Here is a 9,079-nt window from a genome sequence, read left to right on the forward strand (position 1 = left end):
CCGTCGTTCGCGGTATCGATATTCGACTGCTTCTGCCTAGCGGCCAGGGCGCGACGTTTAAGCCTGGTTTAAGCGGCGGCGAGTCCGTTCATAATTGTTCGCAGATCAATGCTGCAGTCCGAATCGTATATCGTGGTGCCTCCGGGGGGGCTTGAAGAAAATTTCCTCAGCCTGGATGACATCCTGATGACTCAGGAGAAGATCCCTTGTCGGACTGAGATCGCGCTACCACGCCTTGGCTTCCTGGACAAGGGAAGTGAGGCCGATCTCATCCCCGAGGTAAGAGAGCGGGCCTACCGCTGCAAGGCGTGTGCACGCCGGCTGGTCAGGGAATTGTGTGCTTGGCATACGTGCAAGAGTTGTTCCGGACACACCATTGTTGGATGGACATTTTATTTTGGAATCGTTTAATCAGAGAGATTTTTTAATGAGACGCATTGGTATATCACGGGACCTATGGGTAACCAAAACATAGGTACACTTACAGGAAGGTGCACAAAAGTGCTGGAGAAACTCAGCGGGTGCAGCAGCATCTATGGAGCGAAGGAAATAGGCGACGTTTCGGGCCGAAACCCTTCTTCAGACTGATCATTCTTCATACTTACAGGGGTGTGATACTTTTACTTTGTGTTAGTCTTCATACTGTTACATCTGCTCGCCAGGGGACACTTGCTGATTTGTTTTACCCTTAATAATTTATTCATGAACTAAAAATATCCATAAACAGATTATAAAATGCTGCAAATCCGAAATGAAACAGAAAATGTTAGATTGCAAGACAGGCACCATCCCTAAGAAGAGATAGAAACGTAGAAAATAGGTGTAGAGGAGGCTATTCGGCCCTTCAAGCCAGCACCGCCATTCATTGTGATCATGGGTGTTCGGCCCCAATCAATAACCCGAGCCTGCCTTCTCCCCATATCCCTTGATTCCACTAGCCCAGGGGTGGGGAACCTTTTCATGTTGGAATGCCGCTTTAAGTTAGCTGTAATCTAACAAGGCTGCATCCAAGATACTTCAATCAGATATACTTCATAATGTACATTATTTTGTTAAAATAGCCCTCGAGACTTACTAATGTTTTAATTGTGGCTGTCAGCCGGGGAGGATTATTTTGTTGAATCTTCTTTCACTCTTTGGTATTTTAAATACGTTCATTTTAAGATTAACATAAAAATGATAAAAGACATACAAAAACATATTAATAAAAATAAAAGGATTTGTTCTACAAAATTTGGATTCATTCAAAAGGCCGCATTTAATGCCGCAGGGTCCCCTCCCCTGCACTAGTCCCTAGAGCTCTAACTAACTCTCTCTTAAATCCATCCAGTGATTTGGCCTCCACTGCCTTCTATGGCAAGGAATTCCACAAATTCACAACTCTCTGGGTGAAAAAGTTTTTTCTCGCCTCAGTCTTAAATGACCTCCCCTTTATTCTAAGACTGTGACTCCTGGTTCTGGACTCGCCCAACATTGGAAACATTTTTCCTGCATCTAGCTTGATTACTCCTTTTATAATTTTATATGTTTCTATAAGATTCCCCCCTCATTCTTCTAAACTCCAGTGAATACAAGCCTAGTTTTTTCAATCTTTCATCATATGACAGTCCTGCCATCCCAGGGATCAATCTCCTGAACCTATGCTGCACAGCCTCAATCACAAGGATGTCCTTCCTCAAATTAGGAGACCACAACTGTACACAATACTCCAGATGTGGTCTTACCTGAGCCCTATACAACTGCAGAAGAACCTCTTTACTCCTGTACTCCTGTTATGAAGGCCAACATTCCATTAGCTTTCTTCACTGCCTGCTGTACATGCACGCCAACTTTCAGTGACTGGTGTACAAGGTCTCGCTGCACCCCCCCCTTACCTAAACTAACCCCATTGAGATAATAATCTGCCCCTTATTTTTGCCGCCAAAGTGGATAACCTCACATTTATCTATATTATAGATTATATTATAATATAGATAAACTATCTCACTATGTTTATGAATAGAGCCATGCAACGGAAAGATACCATTCAGCCCAACATACATGTGTATACAGTACCAATAATTATCCTACAATTTGTCTGAGGAAATGTCCCGATCAAATAATGATGAGACGGAGTACAGGAAGGAGATTGAGAACCTCGTGTCCTGGTGTCAAGCCAACAACCTTTCTCTCAATGTCAGCAAGACGAAAGAGATAGTGATCAACTTCAGGAAGCGAAGGGGTACACATACCCCATTTTGCATTGATGATGCCGAAGTAGAGGTGGTTGAAAACTTTAAACGCCTAGGAGTCAATATCACCAACAACTTCTCCTGGACCACCCATATTGAAGCAATGACGAAGAAAGCACACCAACGGTCTCTACTTCCTTGGAAGGCTTAGGAAGCTTGGCATGTCCCCTACAACACTTACCAACGTCTACAGCTGCACCCTAAAAAAGCATTTTATCAGGATGCTTCACAGCTTAGTTTGGGAACTGGTCCGTCCAATACCGCAAGAAATTGCAGCAAATTGTAGATACAGCCCAGACCATCGCACAACCAACCTCCCTTCTATTGACTCGATTTATACCTCGCGCTGTCTTGGCATAGCCAGCAGCATAATCAAGGATGAGTTGCACCCTGGCCACTACCTCTTCTCTCTGCCATCATGCAAAAGGTATAGAAGTGTGAAAACGTACACCACCGGATTCAGGGCCAGTTTCTTCCCAGCAGACAAATTGGGAGTATAAAGATGGCGTTAAAGGGGAAGTAAGTACAGGAAAAGTTACAAAAGATTCCCGAATTTAATGGGAAGGAAAGTTTGAGAAGGGATAAGAGAATAAAGTCAGGGCCTATAGTGACCTGTGTGAGAGAGGAGGTGAATATGGAAGTTAAAGTGTTGTATATGAACATGCAAAGTATAAGAAATAAAGTGGATGAACTTGAGGCTCAGTTAGAAATTGGCAAGTATGATGTGGGAATTACAGAGACATGGCTGCAAGAGGACCAGGGCTAGGAACTGGATATTCAAGTGAGTACAGGAAATTTTTATTACTGAGTATTTTTAGCAGGAATTTTTTGCCATTCATAGCACAATGTTGTAATGAAAAAAATCTTATTATTGATGAAAATTTAATTTACATCCATGGAAAACTTTGGATTTCCAATTCCCATTCTCACCTCTTGTGTTGGAGGGTTCTAGACTGAGATTTCAGTGCGATGCTGTCAAAGACTTTATATTTTGGTTAAAATATTAAAGACCGTCCCATTAATGCATTGAACATTCATAGCAATAGTTTAGTAAGAACATGCAAGTTCTAATGTTCTTCCATAAATCCAATACTACTTGTGTGGATTATCAGGTCGATTATCCCCTACTTGTGAGACCAAACAGGTGTCATGTTTATCCATGTTCCAACATTTATATTTCCAAAGTTTCCTCATTGGTAATGAAGAACTTTGGAATAGGCTAAGGATGTAAAGAGTGTTTCATGCATCCTTCCTTATTCCTTATTGTATCTTTTCTAGCAAATGATCGGTGCCCTGAATTTCTGTTTTGCCAAGAATTACCAGCTGCACTTCATTTTGGATTGAGTTGCTGTTATCTTATTTTTCGGTAAATTTATTTTTGTTTTAACAGGGTACAAAAATGGAACTGCCTCTTTGGATGGCCAAAGGGTTGTGTGACCCCAAACGTCGCATCGTGTCTGCCAACACTCCAAAAATGTATAGAGGTGGTTGGCGGACTATTTTCGGTGCTGATGCAAAGGTTGTTGACTTGCACAAAATGGGGCCATATTACTATGGGTTTGGAACACAGCTGCTGCATTTCAACAATCCTGAGAATACAGAGATTGCACAATCTCTCCTACAGGTAAGTATTCTGTTTTGCTACATTTCTGGGTGTCTGGATGGATTTAAGAGAGAGTTAGATAGAGCTCTAAGGGCTAGTAGAATCAAGGGATATGGGGAGAAGGCAGGCATGGGTTATTGATTGGGGACGATCAGCCATGATCACAATGAATGGCGGTGCTGGCTCGTCGGTCCGAATGGCCTCCTCCTGCACCTATTTTCTAAGTTTCTATGGGCTTCATAACCAGCTGATTGTTTCCAGCATTTTAATAATGCTTGTATGGATGTAACTGATATAGAACAGAGTTACCATTCTATTTATGTAACTTTCCAGGGATACACAATTGTGCTGCCATTCTTTTCAGTTGTGTGTTCATAGTTTCCTGTGTTTTAGAGTCAAATGCACTTGAACGTGCTGTTTCACAGGTTGGCACAATGGTTCCACGGTAGAGTTGCTGCCTGACAACGCCAGAGACACGGATTCAACCCAGACTACTGGTGCTATCTGTATGGAGTTTGTATGTTCTCCCTGTGACTGTGTGGGTTTGTTCCAGGTGCTCCGGTTTCTTCCCACACTCAGGAATTGCAGGTTTGATGGTTAACTAGCTTCGGTCCACCAAGTCCGCGCTAACCAGAGATCACCTTTACACTAGTTCTATCCTACACACTAGGGACACTTTACAGAAGCCTACAAACCTGCACTTCTTTGGAATGTGGGAGGAAACCGGAGCACCGGGATAAAACCCATGCGGTCACAGGGGAAACATAGAAACTCCATACAGCACTCCTAGTCAGGATCAAACATGGTTCTCTGGCGCTGTAAGGCAGTAGCTCTACCATTGTGCCACTGTGCAGCCCCAATTTTAAATCAAAGAACAACTGAGGAGCATTGCTGCTAAAAAGAACAACCTATTGCTCCTTTTTATTTTTTTTATTTTTTATTTTTTGTTACAACAAAATTTATTCAATTATTAAAAATAATATTTAGACTACAATAAAACAAGCCAGAACCCACCACCATAAATACAATACAAACATATATCCATAATAAACTATTATACAATTATGATACAATCCTTTTTGAGGATACATTCAACACCCTGTGGAGCCCAGCGGTCCTGGAACTCCCTCGGGGTGCCCACAGTATTCCCTTTCTAATCCCACCCGGGCACGGACGTAATCCCGGAAAAGGGGCAGGCAGCTGGCTCGGGTAGAGCCCTCCACCGTCTGGCGCCGTGACTCGCGGATGGCCAGCTTGGCCAGGCCCAGGAGCAACCCAACCAGGACATCTTCAGCCCTACCCTCTCCCCTACGCACAGGGTGTCCAAAGATGAGGATGGTGGGTGAAAAATGCAGCCAGAAGGCAAGGAGCAGCCCGTTTAGAAATTCAAACAGTGGCTACCTATTGCTCCTTGTAAGTTGTAGTAGGTATGAATACCACTTAGTAGGATGAGTGCAACTTACTATATATCATGAACAAACAAAGATTTCTAGTTGACTAGTTTCGAATAAAGTAAATTATAGAATATATGATATTAATAATAGTTGGTCTATTGATTTTCAGAATGACCTAAGTGCAGGTAATGCATGTTATGTGTGCAAAATCAATACAATTATAATAGTGCAGTCTCTTGATGTGATTAATATGGAAATTAGCTCCTTTTCCATTCTGGGTGGAATTTATAGTGTCGCTATATGTAGCTATTGAAATGTACTGCTTTACAAGCTCTGACTCGCATTGTTCTTGGCACAGACATTCGTAAATCGGTTCCGTTGGATCATGGATTCCTCACAAAATGCATACAACAAAGACATTTCAACACTGGTGGCTCATTTGGACGAACTGGAGCGGGATTTGTTCCGTGCTGGTCAAAAGGGATTGAATGACTTCCAAAAGTGGGAGAAGGGGCAAGCTATCCAAATTACTACCTCCTGCTTGGTCCAGAGCTATGGCAAAAGGAAGTATTCAGATTTGGATGCCTAAAATTTCTGTAAAGCTGGTCATAGACATGATAAAGTTAATAATATGAAGATTCCTCTCCAATATATGTGAATTTCCTTAAATAATTGTGCATAAGTTGTGACGGTTATTCAGTGATCAAAGCTAAAGTAGACAGACATTACAATGAAATAAAGCAGAATTTTATTGATGGAGTGATTGCACGGGTACCTGTTCACCACCCACCTTCCATGCACACTATGCTACTTATGAAGTCAAATATTTTTACTGCAATTTAATTACTTAACTTCGATGGCGTTTAGATTTTTTTTTGTCACGGGTCTACTTTCATTTTGAGCCCTGTTGACATTCACTATGCAATCCCTGAAGCAATAACTTGTTTAAAAACAAACTAAATTCCGAATACTTTCGGTGTCGAGTTTTTAAAATTGCAAGTTTGAAGCCAGTTGGAAGTGTTTGGTGTAGGTTTGTGCTTGATACACAGTGCAATACAGGGGTTTTCTTGTTTAGACCTTTAACGAAGGCTGCACTAATATTGAATCATTGTTTTCACACTTCCTGAAAACAGGGAATGTTCTGCCTTTGGATTTAAGTAAAATTGGTTATTTGAATTTGACCAAAACTCGCCTTTTTAATTTTGTGTTTTTAATTTGGAAATTCTTCAGTTTAGGTGGGTGACTGGACTAGCTCCAGTATTTTTCTATTTTAATTTGCCTTTGTTTTGGTTTTTGGTTTACCTACATTTGCTCCTCAACTGTCAGTAGGCAGTACCAAAACTTGCTCTGAACTAGAGACAACTTGTACATAGCAATTGGAAGATGCCTTAAGATGTTGCAGTGCCTGCTACTGGTGGGGGCATGAGAGGTGCAGCTTGTAGTGTCGTTCAATAGTAACAATACATGACCATGAGATTTCAATTCTAAATCACCATATATTCCTCTGGATATTTTTATCTTAAAGTATAATTGTACCTTTGGGTTTCCGTTACCAGCCAGTGGAAAGTAGATTGTTGTCTAAATCACTTAATTTATATAACTTGTTTCACATTGATGGATGGATACATTTTGCACTAACAGTCGTGGGCTTCTGATGATATATTTTTTAAAAAGGTAAAGGATATGCAAAAGTGTGTCAAAATATTGATTATGCAATCCTCATCTAAATATATAGAGCTTTTGTATATGTACTGCCTGCTGTGCCATAGAGCTGTAAGTATACCATCTGCTAATCTTTTAATAACTGAACTTGAATTTCAATTTTGCTTTGATTTTGTATGCTGTTCTGTGGTTTTTACATTACAAAGTTTTGTATAAATTGTCACTGATTTTAGTGCTGTCACTATTTTTATGAATAGAGCTATGTAACTGAAAGACCATTCAGCGCTGAAAGATCCTGCAGCCGCTCCAACCGGCTCCAATGCTCACGGGCACTGGCCGCTCGTGGCTGCTCCTGTTCCCCCAGCCGCTCCAACCAGCCCCAATGCTCACGGGCACTGGCTGCTCGCGGCTGTTCCTGATCTTACAGCCGCTGCAACCGGCTCCAATGCTCACGGGCACTGGCCGTCGCGGCTAGTCTTGTTCCCCGCTCCAACCAGCTCCAATGCGCACGGGCACTGGCCGCTCGCGGCTATTCAAAGTCGGACTCATCGGAGTCAACGACTTTGTTAGTTTTTTGCTTCGCTCTACCGCCCGGCCGTGGTCGGTGCGGGAGCGAAGTCGGGCACAGCTGTTCCCATTTCGGGAGATTGGCGTGCTGCTGGCTGCTGCTGCCGGCTGCCCGCAACTCCGCGGTTCTCCCCCGCCAGCTTTTCCGCAGCCTTCGTGGATCTGGTCCATGTCTCCACCTGTAAGGTAAGTGGAAAGAACGCAGAGTCTCCTTGCCTGCTGTTCCCGGCTTTCAAAATCTGTAGCGATATGACACGCATGCATCCTGGCGGGGTTCTTTAGTCACTCACGTGACTGAAGTAAAATTCCACAAATTCACAACTCTCTGGGTGAAAACGTTTTTTTCTCATCTCAGTTTTAAATGGCCTTCCTTTTATTCTTAGACTGGCCCCTGGTTCTGGACTCCCCCAACATTGGGAACATTTTTCCTGCATCTATCTTGTCCAGTTCTTTTATAATATTATGTGTTTCTATAAGATACCCTCTCAGTAGACAATAGACAAATAGGTGCAGGAGTAGGCCATTCGGCCCTTCGAGCAAGCACCGCCATTCGATGCGATCATGGCTGATCATCCACAATCAGTACCCTGTTCCTGCCTTCTCCCCATATCCCCTGACTCCGCTATCATTAAGAGCCCTATCTAACTCTCTTCAAAGTATCCAGAGAACCGGCCTCCACCGCCCTCTGAGGCAGAGAAATCCACTGACTCACAACTCTGTGTGAAAAAGTATTTCCTCATCTCCGTTCTAAATGGCTTGCCCATTATTCTTAAACTGGCCCCTGGTTCTGGACTCTCCCAACAGGCCCGTATGAAGCTTTTCAAAAAGGGGGGTGGCATGACAGGATTACAAAAATGTCGTGAAATGTGCGCATGAAGCATGAAGCTCGAAGTCCCTTGCAGCCGGGGTCCAGGGACCACTTAAGGGCCCTGGAAGCCCTGGGGTTTTCTGATGCACTCTCTGGTGCATTCTGAGCCTTATTTTGGAGCATTTTTGCACCATATTTATGACCAATATTTCAGAAATAATTTTGGTTAAAGCAAGAGTAATGAGTGGGTGGAATGGGATGATTGGGGGTCATTGTATACATTTTTAAAAATCAAGAATTGAAGTTGTCCTTGTTTAATAATCAAGTTGTACTGTTGTAAAATGTTATGTCTTGGCAGATCAAGACAAAGGCGGTTGGTTTAAATTAGATTTATTCTCGGTATAATTCATGGTCTTGACAATTGCTACTGAAAACACAACTGACCACAACAGTTGTCTCACAACGACTGAAGGGCATAGCTCTGAAAACCGCGCGAAAACACGACCCCTCCCAGAGTCACCTGCGCGCGGATTCCGACTGCGGGGTTCGATACTTGCGAGCACCAGCCCCCCAGAAACCGAGGTACGGAAACGAACCAGGAGCCGAATGGTACGGCCGGAACACAAGGTCCTCAAACGCGGGACGGGCGTAACAACAGGGACCGGCGGAACAGGGCCGGGAGGATGCGAAAACCGCGAACGAGGGACGGGCGTAACAACAGGGACCGGTGAAACAGCACCGGGAACAGTAGTACTAGGGTAGGGCTGACTGGCCGGCGGACGGCCTCTACGCTGTGGTGTAGCCAAACTACCAC

The 9,079-nt window shown here is 43.3% G+C and overlaps 1 protein-coding gene across 1 annotated transcript; it reads left to right on the forward strand.

The window, feature by feature from the left end:
* The first annotated feature begins 9 nt into the window (after positions 1–9).
* Positions 10–7,117, forward strand: gins3 (GINS complex subunit 3). Its single transcript, XM_055648658.1, has 3 exons — positions 10–279; positions 3,622–3,855; positions 5,587–7,117. Exons 1-3 carry the CDS (start codon positions 109–111, stop codon positions 5,815–5,817), a joined length of 636 nt encoding a protein of 211 aa, XP_055504633.1. The 5' UTR covers positions 10–108; the 3' UTR covers positions 5,818–7,117.
* Positions 7,118–9,079: the final 1,962 nt, after the last annotated feature.

The sequence above is a fragment of the Leucoraja erinacea genome, chromosome 17 (assembly GCF_028641065.1).
Source record: "Leucoraja erinacea ecotype New England chromosome 17, Leri_hhj_1, whole genome shotgun sequence".
NCBI classification, from domain to species: domain Eukaryota; kingdom Metazoa; phylum Chordata; class Chondrichthyes; order Rajiformes; family Rajidae; genus Leucoraja; species Leucoraja erinaceus.

Excerpts from the sequence above, each read along its gene's own strand:
- gins3 (XM_055648658.1), top strand. The coding sequence starts at position 109 with ATGCTGCAGTCCGAATCGTATATCGTGGTGCCTCCGGGGGGGCTTGAA. Across the intron at positions 280-3,621 it reads AGGCCGATCTCATCCCCGAG|GGTACAAAAATGGAACTGCC; the intron begins GTAAGAGAGCGG and ends TTGTTTTAACAG. Across the intron at positions 3,856-5,586 it reads TTGCACAATCTCTCCTACAG|ACATTCGTAAATCGGTTCCG; the intron begins GTAAGTATTCTG and ends TTCTTGGCACAG.